We start from the raw sequence: 21,206 nt of genomic DNA, 5'->3' as shown, positions 1-21,206 counted from the left end.
GTCATCTTTGACCGTCCTGTTTCTCGGAGTACCTTATTTACGAGTTCTTCTTAGCTCAGCATTTGACAATCATTCCATTTGGGTACTAAGTTCGAACAGTATTGTGTGCTAATAACTGCTCCTTTCAGGTGGGAAGCATCCCCCAAGCTTTGTCTAGTAAATGTCATTCTTTCATTGTAAGATCAGGACAGACGGAAGGAAAGGTCATCTATTCACGATGGAGCAGAGGCCTGAGATGTTTGAAAATTTGAGTTAATTTCAACACACTTTTGATATTGAGTCGAATGTAATTGTCTGCAAATAATTTAGATTTCCTCTTGGGAAATGAATCTGCAGCTGTGTTTTGTTTAATTTTGTTTAAATTCACTGAATGACTGATTATCTAACAGGAAAAATGGACCCAAGGGTCCATTGCACCAGGTCCTCTAATGTGGTTTTGACTTTGCCCTCCTGGGTTTCTATCTTATACTAGGGAGCTCCAGGACCTGCGGGGCCCTTAGGGGAACCCGGGAAGGAGGGACCCCCAGGTCTTCGTGGGGACCCCGGCTCTCATGGGCGAGTGGGAGATCGAGGACCAGCTGGCCCCCCAGGTGGCCCAGGAGACAAAGGCGACCCTGGAGAAGACGGGCAACCTGTAAGTTTGGCACCTGGTTTACGTCCCTCTAATGAGACAGTTACCAGTAGATCTCCATGGTATTCACTGCCGTGAAGAAACAGTTTGTACAGTAACCTGGGGACTTTCGTAAATCCTGAGGCCTTATATGTTTTAAATTTACAATTCTCTGCTCTAGAAGAAGAAGTAAATGTGTCAGTATAAATATAACAGTAGTGGGCGTGGGGTTCAGAAACTGAACAAGACAACATTCTTTGTTAATACATGTGTTGTATAAAGACAGTTTTTCAAAATACATTATACTATTTGAAATCTACATGTCTCAAAATACTAATATGTTTACCTAGATTACTATTTCTATTCTTTATTTTAAAAATTTCTTTGCCTTTTTAAAAAGAGGGAAAAAGCCTGAGTAGTTACCTCTTTCAGTCTGCCAATGTGCACATTACTCTTCAGGTTTCTTGGAACTCCGTGAGCTGCTTTCCCCTTTAAACAATGTTAGAGGCTCTGTGTTTGACTGCAAATTACGACTATAATTTGTCATATGTAGTATGGTTATATGAAACAGAATTTTTTTCTTGGTCTGAAAAACCTATAAAGCTGTGAACTGGTCTTTGTACATGGTTTTACACTGGAGAATTTCTAATTGTAGCTTATTCTCAAAATTAGGGTCCTGATGGTCCCCCGGGTCCAGCTGGAACCACTGGACAGAGAGGAATTGTGGGCATGCCGGGGCAGCGTGGGGAGAGGGGCATGCCTGGCCTGCCCGGCCCGGCGGTGAGTGGCTCGTCGGTCGGGTTTCCGTTGATTATGTGCAATATGATTTGTGAAGGGAGAATTCTTTTTTCTTAGTACATTTAAAGTCTTTTTTAGACACAAATTCTGACGATCTTAAAAACCTTTGACTTTGAATGTCAAACCCTCTACTTAAGCATCTTGCGAAGTCTTTGAAAATTCTCTTTATTTAACCCCGGCACCAGAGAAGTAGACAAATAAGGATACGGATTTTGGGTGACTCTAAATATTCCTTCAAAAATCAAAAATACCCGCGGAGCTAGAGAAGGGGGTAGTCTCCTCTGGGGAGTAGGTCGCCTCGTCCCAGCACCTGTGTCTCGCAGTTCAGAGGGCAAGTTTTCGTTCATCATCAAAGGGGAGAAGTCGTTGAGCCACAGTCGTATTGGAGGTGGAGGTGGGCCGAGCTGGAAAGTCGGGCCGGGAAAGTGGGCTCCTTCCCCTGAGGGTGCAAAGAACCTGACACTCCCCGGAGAGCGATGAGTGTTTGGCTTCCTGTTAGCTTCGAAGACATTAAATTTTGCCGCTCAGAGTCTGCATGCTTGGGTGGGGGGGCTGGTGTTTGTGTTCGGGATGTGGACGGAGTGATGCACCGCGGGTCGTGGGAGTGGGGCTGTGGGAAGAGACCTGACACCCGCCAGCCGGGGCTTGGGAGGGTCTTACGGTGATCGGAAGTGAGCCAAGGGCCCAGAGGGAGAATCTCCCCCCCGCCCCACCCCGTGACCATGCGAACCGAGCGTGGCTGCGGGAACGAGACGTGTGCCCGAGGCGGGAGTGAGTGTGAGCGCCGCGTCCTGACAAGGTGCGGATCCCACTGGGGCAGCAGAACCGACTGCAGTGTGCGCGGTTAGATCCCCAAATCTGCACCTGAGCGCATGGCAATGGACCCTCTGTAGTCCCTTTGATACGTGGGGATGGGTGTGATAAGACGTGAGCCGCTGGACACTGTGCGATCCTGGGGCGTATAATGGAAGGAGGGACTGAGGGGCCACTTGAATAAACGCAGCCTTCACGCGCACTGGCTGCGGACACCTCTGCGGACGCGGCTGACACGCTGACGATCTTGTTTCAGGGCACACCCGGGAAGGTGGGACCCACCGGTGCACCAGGAGATAAAGGTCCGCCCGGACCTGTGGGACCCCCCGGCTCCAATGGCCCCGTGGGGGAGCCTGGCCCCGAAGTGAGTGCTCCAGGGACAAGGGACAGTAGCTCTCCTCTTGCGATCTGGTTGTCGTGGGGACAGTGTTTTCATTGAGAAATCAATTATCTTTTGACCTGGAGTTTCCGAGTGAGGTTCCTGATGCACCTTCCTTCCCGGAGACTTGTCTGCATGACGGCAGGAGGCAGTAAGGTTGGCGTCTTGGCACCGACTTCATCTGGTCGCAGCCAAGTATGTCCGTTGGTTGAGGTTGTTGCCAAATCGTTTCGAAGGTGGAACCACACCTTCGTTCCTTCTTACATCACTCTATAATGGCACATTTTTCAAAATCGCCAAGTTTTGTGGTGATAGGTTTAATACAAGGATTAAAGCTTGTGAAAAGAGAAAAGTACGGAGAGGCCGTTCTCCTTAAACATCACGACACAGTACGTTAGCATGTCATGGTCCCGAGTCTCATTTGAGGAAATCGATTTTTGAAAAGTGATTTGAGAAGTTATAGGTTGGCATCTCTTCTGTTCAGTGCTTTCATGAGTAAATCACAAGACAGTGTCACATTTTCTTGAAACAATACCTTTCAGGACAATTTTTCATCAAACGAAAAATTCTGAAAAAAGTCAAAAAGTAATATAAGAAGAGAAGAACGTATATTCTAAAAGCTGTTTCATATCTAAACCCAGTTGTTTTATTTTAAAACGTTAAGGATGTTGTTGCATGAGCTTCAGACATGAAAAGGAGGGAAACCGTCCACTAGTGATACACACAAAACACCAAATTCTAAGAATAAAATTATTGCCTATGTATTTCAAAGGATTTGAGGATTTTTTTTCCCTCCTGTTTTAAAATAAAAAAGAGAAATGAAGAATTTAGATTTAGTGCAGGGCACCTGCTCGGAGCGCCTGGCAGGGGGGTTCACCGGGGGTCGCAGGCCTCCAACCGGCGCTGCCTGCCCTGGGCCCACCAGTGAAGAGGCTGATGAAGCCAACTTGAGCACAAATTTAGTATTTCCACACAAAACACTGAAGGACCCAGATTTGTAGCAAATACCACGACAGTTTTAAGGTTGAGCTTCCACAGTAAATAACCGGACATTCTCAATGCTCGGATATGGAAGACGTGCGCAGGGCAAGGAAAGAATGTTGCACTTTATAGGCACTGATTGTAAGTGGAAAATGCAATGTCTTCCATAAAACTGTATTAGAATTGGCACCAAAGAAAGTAAGAACGTGGTAATAATTTTATAAGCAATTCCAACTAATAGAAAAGATGGCAGAAGACTTTCTTCTAGGAAAATTTCCATAAGTGCTAATTTATACTTTATGGGAGAGAGGTGGAAATCATGCTGTATTTTTCTGGCCGTTGGGATGAGTTTTTTTCATTACTCGGTTAACTCATTTCTCAAACGTGATTCATTATAGGGTCCAGCTGGTAATGACGGTACTCCAGGACGGGACGGTGCTGTCGGGGAACGGGTAAGGGCGGTTTCACTGATTGGGAAATCTGCAGTCATGTCCATTTGGAATCTTTGCAATACTAAAGATTTCATTGCTCCAGGGCAGCCCTGATTTTTCTGACAGTAGCTACTTCTTCTGTAAAGTCATAATTTAGCCAGACCTTGTCAGTGAAGTGAGATTTGAGTACACAGCAAGGTAAGATGGCACTTCTTATTAATTGTAGGAAAGCACATTGCTTTCGTATCTGGCGAAACACGAAGGCTTTGGATGAGGATACAAATGAAGTAGTCTAAATTTCAACTCGTTCACAAAAGCATGGAAGCAGAAATAGAGCTGGGCGCCATCTCAATTTCTCTAGTCTTCTCCTCAAGTGAATGCCCCATGTGAAAATAAACCATGTGGCTTCCTATATGCTGTATATCCCATAATGTGTTTTAAATCTCATGACATAAGCTGAACTGAAAATATCCTCAAATTTCTCTGAAGTCCCATGCCCTTTGGGTCATCACACAGTTGTCTCAGACTACGTATAGTCCACAGCAGGCGAAAAATCAGTCCCCCAGGCTAACCTCTATTATGACACAATGACTCTTCACTCTGGGAGCTCATCATGTAGCCCAACGGGCTCTAAAGTCAGATAGACTTTCACTGGAATCTTGATTCCTTAAGTAACCAGCGGTGCAGCCTTAAACAAATTTTCTGAACCTCAGTTTTAAATACTTAAACAGGATTAATACTTACTCTGTTGGATGTTTGTGCATTAAATAACATGTTTAGAGTATCTAGTAAGTACTCAAAGGAAGGGAAAGAAAGAGTTTTGAGGAATCTTAGAATGAACCCTTCCCCTGTCTACCATAAAGCCAGGGAGTGCAAGTTCTCTTGGCCCCTGGGTTTTTCCCTTGGTCAATATACATTGTACAATGCAGTAGTCTTCAAAGATTTTGCTGATGTATTCCATGGTCTAATTTTTAAAATCAACACTTGGAGCCTTGACATAGTTGGGTCACCTGGATAAAATAAGGATCAGCCTCTTTTTTCCAAATACCGCATTGCTTTATTCTCAAGTGAACCTTGCATTGTGGAAAAGTCCTCAGTGTGGTGCCCAGAGCTGTTCACTCCCTGAGGCACTGCAAGACAATAAGACAGCAGAGAGATATGATGCTTTTTCTTTCATAAAATGGGAGAGAAGTGATGGTTAAAGAGTAGGGAAGGATACTTCAGACCAGTTCCCTGAGAGAACACACATGAGCTGAAAATCTAGAAAGTGGTTTCCTTAAAATTTTCCCAGTTTTCACACCCTGGAAAATGTGTATCCCAAGTGAATAGATATGCTTGAAGACTGCTGTGAGAAACATGCTAAATTCTGGAGATGACACTGTCATACTGCAGTCATCTTGACTGTGGAAGTCATAGGGCAACAGGGGAGGGGACACATCTGAAATTGGGGGAAATATTCTTATTCTTTTCAGTTTGACTTATTAATAAGTAAATATAAGTAAAATACAAGTTGAATAATAAAAATCAGGTTTTTAAAAAGTGCACATCTTCTTACCTCGAACAGCATGAGCCTATAGAATGCCATTGGTTTAGGATAAATCCAAAAAGAGTAATACCATGGTTATTCTCATCAGGGTGATCGTGGAGACCCTGGACCTGCAGGTCTGCCAGGCTCCCAGGGTGCCCCTGGAACGCCTGGCCCGGTGGGTGCCCCAGGAGATGCAGGACAAAGAGGAGATCCGGTAAGGAGAGTCAGTTCCGTCCTGACAGTCGCAGACATCACGGTGCTGTGCAAGCCCGCGGTCATGCATGCACGCTTGATAAAGAAGTCCCAACAAGGAATGATCGACAGCCAGTTATGACTCAGGCTGTTTTAATGTTCATGGAAAACATTTGATTTCTAGTAGATGTTCAGAAATCCTGAAGCTTTGAAGGTCATCATCTGAAGATGTTGTGATTTATAGGAAATGTAGTAAGAACACATCATGTTAAATTTAAGCTAGTAATGTCTTAGTGTAATCCACTCAGGGGACCTTCGTTCAGAGAAGTCAGTTAATAAAACTGACGAACGTAGTGTCACTGAAGTCGCGGTGAGCGCGCTCTTAGTCCGAAGGACATTAGCTTGGTTTTAACCCATTAGCCGTAAGAGTATACACATGGATACACATAAACACATATAAGTATCTGACTTACCTATTTTTGATTTCTGTGTTTATATAGAATATGCATATTTTGTATATGCCAATTTTTGTGAAAATTTCTTCTAGGGTTCTCGGGGTCCTATAGGACCACCTGGTCGAACTGGAAAACGTGGCTTACTCGTAAGTTCTCTGTTTTTCTTTAAAAGTAAAAATCTTCTCACATAAAATATATATACTCCCAAAGAAGCACAACTTAAGACTCATAAATGAAAATTAGCAAGCTCCTCAAACTGTGGACAAAAATATTAATACCCAGAAGTTTGTATTTGTTTTTATAATTTTAAGATATGTCCTCTGAATCTCACTGTGGGTTCTTTCAATAATCAATGAAGACCTTTGGAGTCACGGGTTTCTCTCAAAATAATAGGAATAATAGTGCCCTTGTTTGAGATTTTCTAAAAATTACATAGGAAAATGGATTTGAAATCTCTTTGTAAACTTGAAAAGAACTACTCAAGAATTTTTTGTTTCCAACCAGACTACCCTGCTTATGTTCTGATCATTTTGCGATTTGCGAATGCTTCCAGGTTTATGATGATTATATGGATGTTTTACCGTGCACGAGTCATCTCTGATGGGCAGCCTAATAGGCCACGTTCCTTTCACACTCATTATATAAATTAATATCTCTATTGATGAAGAAAAATTATAGATTTAAATTCATGGCCTATTATTAAATCATAATTCTCAGCTTTGATTTGAGCCTGACTGGAGAAGATTTTGTAGTTATACGGCATGTCAAGTGAGCGATTTTCTATCTAGTTACAAAAACAATGTGGTCTATTTTTCAGGATTAAATGAATTTTAGTTAATAATTTAAATAGGTGCATTTTGGTTTAGTTATCTTCAGTTATGAAATTTTGGGACACCCCGAAACAAAAGAACCTCTCTAGCATGAAAACATTCAGGCTGATTTTAGTATTTAAATATGTATTATATAAAATATATAAAAGTATGAAGATCTACTCTTATTTTTATTATAAAAAGATTCCCATACTGTTTGACAATTAGGCTGTCCAAATAAAAAAAGAGAAAGAACCAAACAAAACTAATTAAAAAATTATTAACCTGACAGCCAGTCTATTTGATGATATTTTCCATTCTCCAAAGTCAGATTGATAGAGTTTGAATTATCTTTTAGGAAAACTAAATACAACTGAAGCTGTCCCTATAGTGGGTGGCCCTATGCCTCTTGTCTGTTTATGAGGAAACACTGGATTCTTGGAATTGCTCTCATTTCCAAGACTTAAAAAAAAAAAAAAAAAAGCAGCTCACCAAGACTGATCAGATTAATCTGATAATTTCTACCTCTTCTCTAGGCTTAGCATCTATCCCACAAGAAGATGCTTATTTATTGCTTTTTTCATTAGTTTCTCAGGATCGGGATTGATGGATTTGGGTGCAGATATTGCAGATAGAAGGATAACAAGCATTTCTTTATGTTTTCTTTAGAGGAGAGTGGCTTAATGATGATATTCCTCTTCCATTTGCCTGAACAAGACTTTGTCCATTTTTTATTGAGATGTAACTGGCATATAACATTACCACAGTGCATAGTACAATTAGTTGATGTGTGTATATATTGTGAAATGACTATCACGACACCACAGTAAGTCTAATTAGCACCCATCATCTCACACACTTGCAATTTTATTTTCTTGTGGTGAGAACTTTTAATATCTACTCTCTTAACAATTTTCAAATATGCCAACTTCCTTAATATACTCCCAGCCGTGCCATCCAGTTAGCTTATCTACAGGTGCAAATTTAATTAACATTCCTTTTCTAGAAGTAACATAAGTAAATAAGAGCTCATGTTTTGGTTTAAAAGAATCTATGTATGGAGCAATGTTTTTACATAACGATATCAGTATAGTATGTGGAATACAGTTTTTGGAAAATGTTTCAGGTAGGTTAGATCAAACTTAAAAAGACATCATTTTAGTATGAATACAGGGTAAACATTTAAAAAAAACTGAATCTTTAGGAAAAGCTTTATTGTATATCTTGTGTTTTTAGTGGCCACCATCATTCCTTGAGGAAAATAGACAAACACTTCTAGGTCTAGTCTGTTCAGATAACTATGTTAGCTCGTACAATCGTTCCCCCTAATCCGCTGTTCCACTGTGCGGGTTTCGGTAACCCGCAGCTGAGTTCAGTCAGGAAGCAAGAAGCAAATGATCCTCCTTCTGACGTGTCATCGGGAGGTGGGTCGTAGCCTCTCGCCACCCCACAGTGCCCACGTCACTCACCTCACTCCATCTCGTCACCTGGGCATTTTATCCTCTGACGTCATCACAAGAAGAGCCGTGAGGACAGTACAGTAAGATGTTTTGAGAGAGAGACCACACTCGCGTAACTTTTATCATCGTATATTGTTTTAAATGCCCTATTTTGTTATTCGTTATTGTTAATCTCTTAATTTGTGCCTGATTTATAAATTTAACTTTATCATAGGTATGTATACACAGGAAAAATCATAGTGTGTCGTGTTCGGGCATCCACTGTGGGTCACAGAACATACCCCCATGGATAAGGGGGGACTGCTGTACAGTACTCAAAAGTGTAGTAAATGCAATTGTAAAAGTTAAAATTGCGGTAAACTGTAGTCTCACCAAGCAATACCTATGCCACAACCCTATTTCTAGGGACCCCAAGGACCTCGAGGTGACAAAGGTGATCATGGAGACCGAGGTGACCGAGGTCAAAAGGGTCACAGGGGCTTCACTGGTCTTCAAGGTCTTCCTGGACCTCCTGTAAGTTATTCCTTTAAGTAGTGTTTGCCTTCCGTGTGAAAATACACAAGTAGCATGACACGAATATTTATTTGTCCATAAAATGTTTGGACTTTTTGTATCGCAGTTTCATTTGAAAATGTATCTTGAATATTTAATTACCCGCTTACCCCTTATAATCTGCCATATATCAGCTACAATTTTGTAGGAATGAAATAAAGCAAAAGGATAAACGTGCCAGAACTCTCTAGTTTAGTACTGGTCAACTCATGTAGACACAGGAGATGCTGACGACTTCAAGAAATTACTTTATGCTGCTAAAGTCTACGACAGCCAATTTTTAAAAGCTGAGAACGACAAAATGTAGGTGTAAATATTTTGGCAACATTTTTTACTTTTTTCCTACTTAGGGTCCAAATGGTGAACAAGGCAGTGCTGGCATTCCTGGACCATTTGGCCCACGAGTAAGTAACAAAACCTGCCAAGTTGCGGATATAAATGATAATGCTTTGGTGACATAATATTAGGGCTCGAGTATCATATTTATGGCATTGAAGCTGAAGTCAGCCGCGGTTCCCTGAAGCTTCTAGCAAATATATGAGACAAACCAATCAGCAACAACCTTTAAGTGGAAATATTCCTAAATATGATCTACTGCTTCATGGGCCTACATTAAAATCTTTTACCTGCTATGCATATACTGATCTGTTGCTTCATTTTCTAGTCTGTGTTTATTGAAATTTCACTGAACTCTTTGAAAAGATACAGTAGGACTTACTATGAGATGGAAATAGATTTTGAAGCTGGATTTTTTTTCCCCCTTTAAGTAATTGAGATACTTTCTCAGAAGTCATTTGCATAAGGCTAATTCAGAAGCAAATCATAAAATGAAACCAGTATTTGAGGCTTTTGAAAATTCTACTTTGGTATCACCGTTGCCTCCAATAGGTCATTAATGTCCTACAACAATTGACACACGTAATTACTTAGGACAATCATTGGAAAAAATGTCTGCTCTGTCTAAATACAGGGTAACAAATCATACATAACATAGAGAGGAGTGGTATTAACTGGGATGTGATGAGATCCTGGGGAATAAGCACACGAATTTAGCTTATATTAATCAGTCATACCTCTGCCATTTTCTTAGTACTAATTGGTTAAATTTCTGATTAACTCTACAATACATGAGATTTGATGAAAAAGTTTTTGGCTCGTGCTGGTCTTTTACCACACATGGATGATGGAGAATTCGTGTGTGATCCAACAGTGAACACTAAGGAGCCAGAACGCCATTGATTGGTTAGCAGGACAGTGAATAAGAAACCACTGTGACAGCTCCACGAGGAAAGGAGGCCTTTGATTAGATGATCATTGTGAAAGGTGTTCTTCCATAGAAGGAATCCTGTCATCTGCGAAGAGAGAGAGTTTGACCTCTTCCTTGCCCATTTGGATACCTTTTATTTCTCTTTGTTGTCTGATTGCTGTTGCTAGGACTTCTAATACTATGTTGAACAAGAGTGGTGAGAGTGGGCATCCTTGTCGTGTTCCTGATCTCAACGGGAAGGCTGCGAGCTTTTTCCCATTGAGGATGATATTTGCTGTGGAGGGAGGGGATGTGGAGAAAGGGGCACCCTCTTCCACTGTTGATGGGAATGCAAGTTGGTGCAGCCTCTTTGGAGAACAGTGTGGAGATTCCTCAAGAAATTAAAAATAGAACTTCCCTATGACCCTGCAATTGCACTCCTGGGTATTTACTCCAAAGATACAGATGTCGTGAAAAGAAGGGCCATCTATACCCCAATGTTTACAGCAGCAATGGCCACGGTCGCCAAATTGTGGAAAGAACCAAGATGCCCTTCAAGGGACGAATGGATAAGGAAGATGTGGTCCATATACACGATGGAGTATGATGCCTCCATCAGAAAGGACGAATACCCAACTTTTGTAGCAACATGGACGGGACTGGAGGAGATTATGCTGAGTGACATAAGTCAAGCAGAGAGAGTCAATGATCATAGGGTTTCACTTATTTGTGGAGCATAACAAATAGCATGGAGGACATGGGGAGATGGAGAGGAGAAGGGAGTTGGGGGAAATTGGAAGGGGAGGTGAACCATGAGAGACTATGGACTCTGAAAAACAATCTGAGGGGTTTGAAGGGGCGGGGGGTGGGAGGTTGGGTGAGCCTGGTGGTGGGTATTACAGAGGGCACGGATTGTATGGAGCACTGGGTGTGGTGCAAAAATAATGAATATTGTTATGCTGAAAATAAATAAAAAATAAATTAAAAAAAGAAAAAAAAAAGTTTTCTTCCTAGAATCTAAAATATGGTCCTTGTTTCTGGTAGGGTCCTCCAGGTCCAGTTGGCCCCTCAGGTAAAGAAGGAAACCCTGGACCACTTGGGCCTATCGGGCCTCCTGGTGTGCGGGGCAGTGTCGGAGAAGCAGGACCTGAGGTAATCACAGGGGTTTCATGCAGGTCACACTGTTGGTTCCCAAAGCATGGACTCTGTCCGAGGAATATCCGTGCAGCATGGTGGACAAGAGATCAAAAAGACTCTGGAAACAAACCTAGATGTCACACAAGAGCCTGCCTATATAAGTAACCACTGCAAGTATTTTAATACAGATGATTCAGAGCATATTAAATTAGAGTCCAAGCTCCAGAAGCCCTGACTTCATGTAACACCAGTGAGGGAAAGCAGCAGGTTATGACTGTGTTTATAATTAAAGTTATGAAAACATCACTTTGCTTTAAATGGCAATATACCAAACGTGAGGTTGATGAGTGTAGTCATTCAGAAAAATGCTGGAAAGGGAAAACAATGAAGTTATTTTTCTCTGTTGGAAGTGACATTCAGAGAGGATTTAAATTAAATTCCGAGTATCGACTTGGGAAACATCAGGAATTTGGGACGCAACCTCCATCTCTGCCGTGCACACGGTGCATGTGTGTCGGAGTCCGGCCGCTATGCTGTTTCTTCCCGCTGGTCTTGTCTACCTTTCCTTCTTCACTGTCTCTTTTCTTACTGATGTGACCATTAAGCCAAATATTTATTATTTATTATGTGGGTGGAATAGCCTTGTTTTCCCCATGGTCAAGAGGAGTATTTCCTACACATTTCTCTGGGGACGGTTAACAGCTGCAGACTTGGCACACCTGGGACTCACATGCCTCTAGACCTCCTTTGTTCTGTGGTTTAGTGGTACTTGATAGAAAGGGAAAAAACAAAACAAAACAAAAAAACCGTCTTACCCCATCAGCATAAAGGGATGCAGAGAATCATGATATGAGCTTAAAGGAAAAAACCCACCAGATTGACCAGACTATTGAGGTTGAGGCCAGGTTGGCAGTGAAGGTCGAAGCACCGTGTTCAGGGCCACTTAACGTGGTGCGGCGGGCAGAGAGCTCCAGCCCTCCGATGGCCAGGACCATGCTTCCCACGTGCAGCGTGCACTACGGAGCTCTACAGACTGTCCCCGGCCCCTAAGCTGCTGGCTCTTCCCTGCGAAGGGACTGACGGAGGATCCAAGGCCCACCGAGTCCCTGCCACTTTCTGTGCTTATCTCCCTGCTACTGCAATAGTCCTTGTATGGCCGGGCAGAGAGTGGTTTGTTTTGTTAATAGAAAGGCTGAAGAGAACTTTTATCGGTTTTGCGTAGTACAGAGAAATTCGATCTACACACTAGTTAATGCACGTAAGAAGCCTTCCTGTACTTCCTTCTATATGTGGAAGTAGGGGAAATTCTTTTCGGGGTGGTTTCTTTCTTTCTTTCTTTCTTTCTTTCTTTCTTTCTTTCTTTCTTTTTTTAAATTGTTTTCGGGAATGTTTGTTGTGGGCACTTCCTTGACACAGATGTGAGGCCTTAAGAACCAGCACCCACGACTCGCTGCGTCTCCTCTTCCAGCTTTGGCCCATAAATCCTTTTGAGATAGTTCAGTGTGCCTTGCCCCAAATAGTTTGGAAATGCATGTCTACCTCCACACACTCTGAACGGAAACATCGCGCACCTGCAAGGTGATGTCAGGCAGACATTCTGCACTTTGGTTTGTGTCGGTCTCAGACGCCGGCTTGCAGACATGTTGCCTGATAGAAGTTATGCATCATTTCTCGTGCTCGGGAAGTTACGGAAGCAGGCCAGAGCCACGTTATTTAAAAAAGTCATGAGGTCAGGGACACCTGGGTGGCGCAGTGGTTTACGCGTCTGTCTTTGGCTCAGGTCCTGATCTCAGGGTCCTGGGATCAAGCCCCATGAAAGGCTCATCATTCAACAGGGAGTCTGCTTGTCCCTCTCCTGCTAGAGACCCTCTCCCCCACTCATACTCACCTGTGCACTTTCTCTCTCTCTCAGATAAATAAATAACTCTTAGGAAAAAAGTCATGAGGTCACAGATCTGTCAGTACCATCAGATGGGGTATCACACTGTAACCCCCCACATACTGAGTCCCATCAATGCCTTTGTGTCCAGTTGAAATTAAAAAATTTAAAAAAATACATTAACTAGATTTCTAATTTTTTAAAAATTAGGGTCCTCCTGGTGAGCCTGGTCCACCTGGTCCCCCCGGGCCGCCTGGTCACCTTACAGCTGCTCTCGGAGATATCATGGGTCACTACGATGAGAGCATGCCAGACCCCCTTCCGGAGTTTACTGAGGATCAGGCGGCTCCAGACGACAAAAACAAAACAGACCCAGGAGTCCATGCCACCCTGAAGTCACTCAGTAGTCAGATTGAAACCATGCGCAGTCCTGATGGCTCTAAAAAGCATCCCGCCCGGACGTGTGAAGACTTAAAGCTTTGCCATTCTGCAAAGCAGAGCGGTGAGTGGACACCCCGCCCATTTGAGGAAAATCTGTTGTTCGGGACCGTGTTCTCGACTGTACCCCTAAATATTTTCTGGGCTTTCTACTTCAGGGACAGGCACAAGAAGTGAAAGTGGCAGACATGTCGCAGAACTTATGCCTTAGTGGTGAGGACGGTCACTGACGTGAAAAGCCACAGGAGGGGACGATAGGGTGACAGAGGAGGACAGACTATTGGTGAAGCCGTCTCATGCGGCTCCAGACAGAACTCAAGGCTTTCATTCTGTTGTAGTTCAGCTCATTTACTGACTTCACTCATAGTTTTGACGACACGCTATTTTATTAGATTCCAGTCACATTTTGCTTTAAAATACTGGCTTTCTAAATTTAATGAGAACACACCGTTTTTGGCAAAGACACTTCATGGTTGAGGATTTTCTCCTTCTGGTACAGTTTTCCCAGCTCTCGGATGGGGATACTGATCTTTCCTTCCCGCGCGTGTATTGAGCCTTCAGCACACGGTGTGGCTAAGTGCCCTCGCACAGTGCCTGGCAGTAGGCAGTGTGCAAACGCGGCACGGTGACTTTTCCTCAGCTGCAGGGTCCTTCCCGAGCTAGGTACTCTCTTTAAGAGAGACTGAGTTCATCAGTGAGTTCCTCTCCTCAAACCCTCTGTTCATTCTTTCAGAGACTCATGATCACGTTTGAAATTCACTTGACTTAGTGCGTATTTTTAATTTGGAAACTAGGCGAGTACTGGATTGATCCTAACCAGGGATCCGCTGAAGACGCCATCAGGGTTTACTGCAACATGGACACGGGGGAGACGTGCATCTCGGCGAGGCCGTCCAGCGTGCCGCGCAAGACCTGGTGGGCCGGCAAGACGTCCGACCGCAAGCCTGTTTGGTATGGTCTCGACATGAACAGAGGATCTCAGGTAATTTAATCCGCTTTCTGAGAATTACATTCTTTGCCTTTTGTTATTACTTGTATTTTATTATTGATTTAGGACTATGCTATTATTTGTGGCCAGGTTTACTATTATGTAAACAAACTTCACTATGAATTATATGAACATACATTTTGAATGATAATTTCTCCACTGATGGAATGTGGAAAAGTCATTGTTTTTACTATTATATTAGTTCCTTTAACGCACGTGACACTGACTGTGGGGTATACTGAAAAGGACCTCGCCACAGTTGAAAGACGTGGATTGTACTTAGCATCAGGAGACCTTGGTGACCAACTCCTGGATCTCTGGCCGACTTTGTGGCCTCAGGGAGTCACTTAACCTTTTGAAACGTTGTTTTGCCTTTTTGAAGTGAAAGTGGTGGGCCGCCTGGTGGCTCAGTTGGTAGAGCCTCTGACTCGGTTTCGGCTCAGGTCGTGATCTCAGGGTCCTGGATCGTCCTGGGTCGAGCCGTGTGTTGGGCTCCACGCTTGGCAGGGGGTCTGCTTGAGGCGCGCGCTCTCTCCCTCTTCCTCTGCCCTTCCCCTGCTCATGCATGCTCTCTCTCAAAAAAATAAATATATCTTTGAAAAGAACGTAAAAAATTAAGTGAAAGTGATAATATCTACCTGACAGTCTCTGTGTGACTATAAGGAGCTTGATACTATCTAATACCTGGTAAGGTACAAATAAATATTAGATGATTACCATAATAGTACTTTTAATAATTAAATCACTATGCAATCTCCGCAGTATTATTTAAACTCAGGGCATTTGTGATTACAGTTGATCCTTGAACACCATAGGGGTTAGGGAGAAACCTCAGTCAAAGGTCTGTGCGGTCGGAAATCCACACACAACGTTGACTCCCCTGAAACTTAACTACGAACAGCCTACGGCTGACCATAAGCCTCATCCATCACATAGACCGGACGATTAACACATATTTTGCGTGATGTAGTACATACTATATTCTTACAAAAAAGTTAGCTAGAGAAAAGAAAATGCGTTAAGAAAATCATGAGGAGAAAATACATTTCAGCACTGTCTATACTGGGAAATTCCGGGTATAAGTGGGCACAGGCAGTTCAAACCCATGTTCTTCAAGGGTCGGCTGCCTATGAATTCTTTTAGTATTTTTAAGCCTCAGTCTCCTTTCTGTTTCTTTCATGGTCCTGTATTTAGGTTCTCAACCAGCCTTGCCACTCCCTCTTCTACTACGAGCACTTCACTGCAGATCTCCCGGTGACAGCCTAACTCTGCAGTCTCCCTCTCACCTCTGCTTCCGATCTTTCCTCAGAGCTCATGCTCACAGCGACCTAATGAGACAGTGTGGGTGTGTAGAGGGTGTTCCGGAATCCACCAGGATTTAATGAGTAGGAAAGTTTAAAATTTAAATATACCCAGTTGAAATGTAACCTTGTTAATATAATATGTAAAAGGCTTAAATAGGAGCATTGAAAATACAATTCAAAACAGAAGATAAGTAGAAAAGAGCCTGTAGGAAAAGATTTCTGATTATCTGTTTTGTCTGCAAACGGACAGCTTGTAATCTGTATTTCCTGAAGCATGGAACAGTGGGTCTTACAAGATTTTAAGCCAGTAATTGAGTCTTAATTCTTACTATAATTAGCAGTAAAAACAGAGTTATTTTTGACACACAGTTAAGTCAGTATACAAGTATAACTCCTAAAAAGAAATATCCAGATATTTTTAAACAAATAGAGAAGCAGATTTCAAAAAATACTTAGATTTTCTCTGATGAGTTCTAATTATGGTTGGTTTCATCCCCTTTTGTTTGAGGTAGGAAGGACAGAGGTTCTTGTGAATATTCATAGAAGTTTCAAAATATTTTTATATGCGGGCAAAGTATGTTGTTATATGAAAGAACAAAAGTAATATTCCTCCAAACTGATGTGTGAGATCATCTCACACACACACACACACACACACACACACACACACACACACACACAGAACACCATGAGACCCTTCAGTGTTTTGTATAACAAAGACTCTCTGTTTCTCTAGTTTGTTTATGGAGATCATCAGTCACCTAACGCAGCCATTACTCAAATGACCTTCCTGCGCCTTCTATCGAAAGAAGCCTCCCAGAATATCACTTACATCTGTAAAAACAGTGTGGGATACATGGATGATCAAGCCAAGAACCTCAAGAAAGCTGTGGTTCTCAAAGGGTCAAATGACTTGGAAATCAAAGCAGAGGGCAACGTTCGATTCAGATATATCGTTCTTCATGACACTTGCTCTGTAAGTGCTTCTGACCTATATTGATCTGGTTGAAGAAGAAATTTATTTTTGACAAAAATACAGTCATGGCAGAAGTGGGGGCAACCTTACCCCCACTTTGTTTATACTTGTTCTTTAAGGTAAACAGGAATGTGGGTTAGTCCACGAAGCACAGAAGTTTTAATGCAAAATAATGAACAAAGGACTGGGTCCTCGGGATTCAACCCAGCTCTTCTGCAAACCCTATGTGGTTCTTCTGCAAGTCACTTTATTTAATCTCAGTTTCAGGCTTAAAATGCTTTGACTCTAAAATGTATAATCAATATGAGATACCCCTTAAATTTTTCACTGATTTGTATGTCTCCTCACTCGTACATATAAATTCTAAAAGGGAAAATATTTAATGACGAATTATAGTGTCATTTGTGAAAACCAAAAAAACTTTCATAATTTATGTTAGCGACCATTTGGGAAGCTGTCGAAGAACAAAAGGTATTTCCTCAATTTAAATCACGAAGGAAATGGCTGCCAGCCATGTCAGGACCTATCCCGATGTGAGCAGTGCTCTTAACTCGAAGTAGTGCTCTAAGACTCATTACTTTCACATTATAAAATTTGGCTTGGAAGTTTATGCCTAACATCTTTGGAATAACCTGTCTATACCACTAACCCGTTGCACCTTTTAATTCCAGAAACGAAATGGCAACTTGGGCAAGACAGTCTTTGAATACAGAACACAGAACGTGGCGCGCTTACCCATCATAGATCTTGCCCCTGTGGATGTTGGCGGCACAGACCAAGAATTTGGCATCGAAATTGGTCCAGTCTGTTTTGTGTAAAGCGAGCCAAGACGCATGGACAAGGCGCACCACCCCGCCCTCCGAGACCGCCCACTCACAGGAATTTTGACTGTTGGAAGCTGATCCTGAAACTCTTGAAGTAATGGCTGGTCCCGCATCAGCACTGTACATACGGTCTTCAGTGCCTGGCTTCCTTATCCTTCAGAATATTTATTTTACTTACATTCCTCAAGTTCTAATTGATTTAAAATATTTTCAATACAGCAGTTAAGGTTTAAGACGAGCAATGACAACGACCACCTTTTAGAAAAGTAAACCGATTGAATAAAGGAATCTCCATTTTCTTCAATTTATTTCAATGTAATGACAAAGTTGCTTAGTATTTATGAGGAAATTTTTCTTCCTGGCAGGTAGCTTAAAGAGTGGGGTATGTAAAACCACAAAACATGTTTAATTTCACTTGGCTGTAGTTTGAAAAATAGTAGTAGAGCCCTTCTGTGACCTCTTATTCCCCGATTATCAATTAAAAATGAAATCAACATGTTTATCCTTGTGATTGAAACCCACATGCATGTCTTGATATTGTTCAATTACCATAAAGACTCTTTGAAGAGAACTTTGAAAAAAAAATCCGTTTCTCACTATCTTAAACGAAATTTTTTAATAATATATATTGAGTGGAGAAACAAAGTGATCTTAAATTTTTATAAAGTGTGGTAAGTTCAGTCTTTTTTGTCATTCGTATTTAAAGATATCTTTCCCTCTTGACTCAATCTGTCACGTAGATATTAGTTACATGAGTACACCATTGAACACACTTGCACTTTCTTGTTTAAGAAGACATTGAATGCAAAGTAATTTACACGTACAACTTTGTAAACATTATGTCCAGGACCCAAAGTCGAGAGTCTTCCACATGTACAGTCTCGTCATCCTGAAGCCTATAATGAAGAAAAAGATTTAGAAACTCAAGTTGTGGAGTTGACTTTAATCAAATGTGATGATTGGAATTAGAACATTCGGCCTTTGAACTCTCGTAGGAAAAGTAACCCAACATTTCTTAGCATGAGCTACCTCATCTCTAGAAGCTGGGATGGACTCACTGTTCTTGTTTATATTTGAGATACTAAAAGGTGCTATGCTTCGGTAATTATTCCAAGACTGGAGATAGGCAGGGCTAAAATGTATTACTATTTTCTTCTAATGATGGTGCTAAAATTCCTTCTATAAATTTCTTTAAAAATAAAGATGGTTTCATCAATACCATTTGTGAAAAAATAATTGTTAGACTTCCCATTTCTGAAAGAAGGAGCATTGTTCCAGTGCCTTTCCCTTGTTCATCTGTCATACTGTATCCGGAATGTTTTGTGATATTTGCATGTTTCTTAGACCAGAACATGTAGGTCCCCTGTGTCTCAATGTTTTTTTTTTTTTTTTTTTTTTTTTTTTTTCTTTTTCTTTCCCCTTAATTGCATTTGTTGGCTCCGTTTTTATTTTTCCCTTAAAAATAAACATCTGGGACCATCCCAAAGGCCAAGCCATGCACGCAACTTTAGTCATGTATCTCTGCAAAGCATAAAATTAAATGCACGCTTTTGTCATGTCAATGGTTTTCGTTTTGTGACATTCCTTTGAACATATGAGATCCATTTTACTTCCAATGGTGAAAAGTAAAGTGTTGTAGTATTCTTTTTTGCCATTTGTTTGAAGGACAAAATGAGAGCCTTCCATTGTGTATATATATAATGGCTCAGAAACAAAAATCAATTTTCAACATCACCCACAAAGGCAACACAACACTAATTATCATTGTCTATGCCCTTAAAAATCTCAGGGTAGTATTACTGATAACAAGAGAAAAGCAACTAATTTTTCATGGCTGAACAAACTGTGATAATAAAATACATGTTTCAAAGTGTATCACATATGAATTTAGCCTAAATGATTTCAGAGTTTTATTTTCAATATTTATTTCACAACATTGTTTTTTTCCAAATTGGTTATTATTTGAGCTCTACATCTTCCAATTGTAATTTATGAACCTAAGGACATTTGTGAATTTTGTTTGCATTAAACTTCCTTCAAGTCTGACCTATAGAGATCGTACAAGTTCAGATAAATGAACCAGAAATATGTGGTGATTCTGTTAAGTCAAAAACACTGATAACCGGTAGCTATAGAAACAGCAGCCTTTATTTGGAACTCAGGAATGAGAAACTGCCCAGACGATTCCACAGGCTCTCCAGTTGCTCCTCGGAGATCTACAGGTCCCATTAGGTTCGTGGAGTTCTTTGCCCTCCTGGCTAACTGACATCTCAAACTCTACAGGAGCCGAAGTGAAGTCATGTACATCTGGGGAGGATGGAGACAGTCGTTGATTATTAATTTATTAAAATACAAATAACCCCCCCCCCCCAAAATAAAAGGAGTTAAAAAAAAAAAAAAAAAAAAGCTACGGAAGCATAAGGAATGTTGAAAAAGAATCCCAAACTCAGAACATTTTGGCAAATTATGGCCAAGTTGAATGTCATTTATTTCAAGTTGAAAAGCGTCCTAGAGACCACAGACAACAGCCCTTCCCAACAGAATCGTGCTGTAGGGCTGGAAGCAAGTGCAAAACTTTCTGGAGGGAAGAAGCACGCAGAGTCCCCATCCTCCTGTGAACAAAAAGCATCTCAAGATAACTGGGTGTTTTTTTTTTTTTTTTAGAAATTATGGAGATTTCAGGAGAGACTAAGAATACTCTTTTTCTTTTCTGTTTTTTCCTTTAATTTTGTTTCAATTCAATTAATTAATTAACGTGTAGTGTATCGTTAATCTCCTGAAAGCTCATTGGGGGCCAAGTTCCAACCAGCGTTAACCACGGCCGTGACCCCGTGTGACCCCCAGAGGCACGTGCGTCCGCGGGTTTGAATCCGGAGCGGCTCGCGCAGCAGCAGCTTCTCTGGCCCCTTTCCCGACGCGTCATTTTGCGCGAACTTGAGTGTCAGCCGCCCCGGGCCCGGGTCCTCCGGTCACCGTCCCCGCCGCGCTCTGCCGCCTGCCTTGTCCCTGCGCGGGTCGCGGCCCCAAACCGCAGCACAGCGCGGCTGTCCGAGCCGGAGCCGGAGCCGGAGCCGGAGCGGGGCGGTGCTCGCATAGACGCTCGCCTCGTGCGTGTCGGGGCCGGCGCCGTCCCGCGTCCGCACGTCCGCAGCGGCCTCGGCGTCCGTCCGTCCGTCCGTCCGTCGGCGGAGACCAGGCGTCGGTCCGGACACCCCGGCCCCGCGCCGACGTCCCGCCGCGCACAGAAGCGGAGCCGCGGCCCGGCGGGGGGTTCCCGGGGACGGACCGTGTCCCGCCCCCGAGTCGCCCGCAGGAGCCGCCGCGGCCTCTGCTCCCGCCGCGCGGACCGTGGGCCGCGGCCCGGGGCGCGTCGCCTCCGAAGACCCTGGGTCCGCGCGTGACGGAG

At 42.5% G+C, this 21,206-nt stretch overlaps 1 protein-coding gene across 1 annotated transcript in view; it reads left to right on the top strand.

The window, feature by feature from the left end:
- The window catches only part of COL5A2 (collagen type V alpha 2 chain), a 136,197-nt gene extending 117,176 nt beyond the window's left edge, over window positions 1-19,021 (top strand). Inside the window, exons 42-54 of the mRNA XM_059393025.1 lie at window positions 473-634; window positions 1,283-1,390; window positions 2,478-2,585; window positions 3,980-4,033; window positions 5,647-5,754; window positions 6,280-6,333; window positions 8,862-8,969; window positions 9,359-9,412; window positions 11,299-11,406; window positions 13,481-13,772; window positions 14,503-14,690; window positions 16,737-16,976; window positions 17,648-19,021. Of these exons, the coding sequence (XP_059249008.1) occupies window positions 473-634; window positions 1,283-1,390; window positions 2,478-2,585; window positions 3,980-4,033; window positions 5,647-5,754; window positions 6,280-6,333; window positions 8,862-8,969; window positions 9,359-9,412; window positions 11,299-11,406; window positions 13,481-13,772; window positions 14,503-14,690; window positions 16,737-16,976; window positions 17,648-17,794 (1,731 nt within the window). The 3' untranslated portion in view covers window positions 17,795-19,021. The remainder of the gene's footprint in view (window positions 1-472; window positions 635-1,282; window positions 1,391-2,477; window positions 2,586-3,979; window positions 4,034-5,646; window positions 5,755-6,279; window positions 6,334-8,861; window positions 8,970-9,358; window positions 9,413-11,298; window positions 11,407-13,480; window positions 13,773-14,502; window positions 14,691-16,736; window positions 16,977-17,647) is intronic.
- Window positions 19,022-21,206: the final 2,185 nt, after the last annotated feature.

This window comes from Mustela nigripes, chromosome 3 (assembly GCF_022355385.1).
Source record: "Mustela nigripes isolate SB6536 chromosome 3, MUSNIG.SB6536, whole genome shotgun sequence".
Classification (NCBI taxonomy): Eukaryota; Metazoa; Chordata; class Mammalia; order Carnivora; family Mustelidae; genus Mustela; species Mustela nigripes.
Note: the sequence above shows the minus strand (reverse complement) of the source record. Positions and strands in the feature narration are given on the sequence as shown.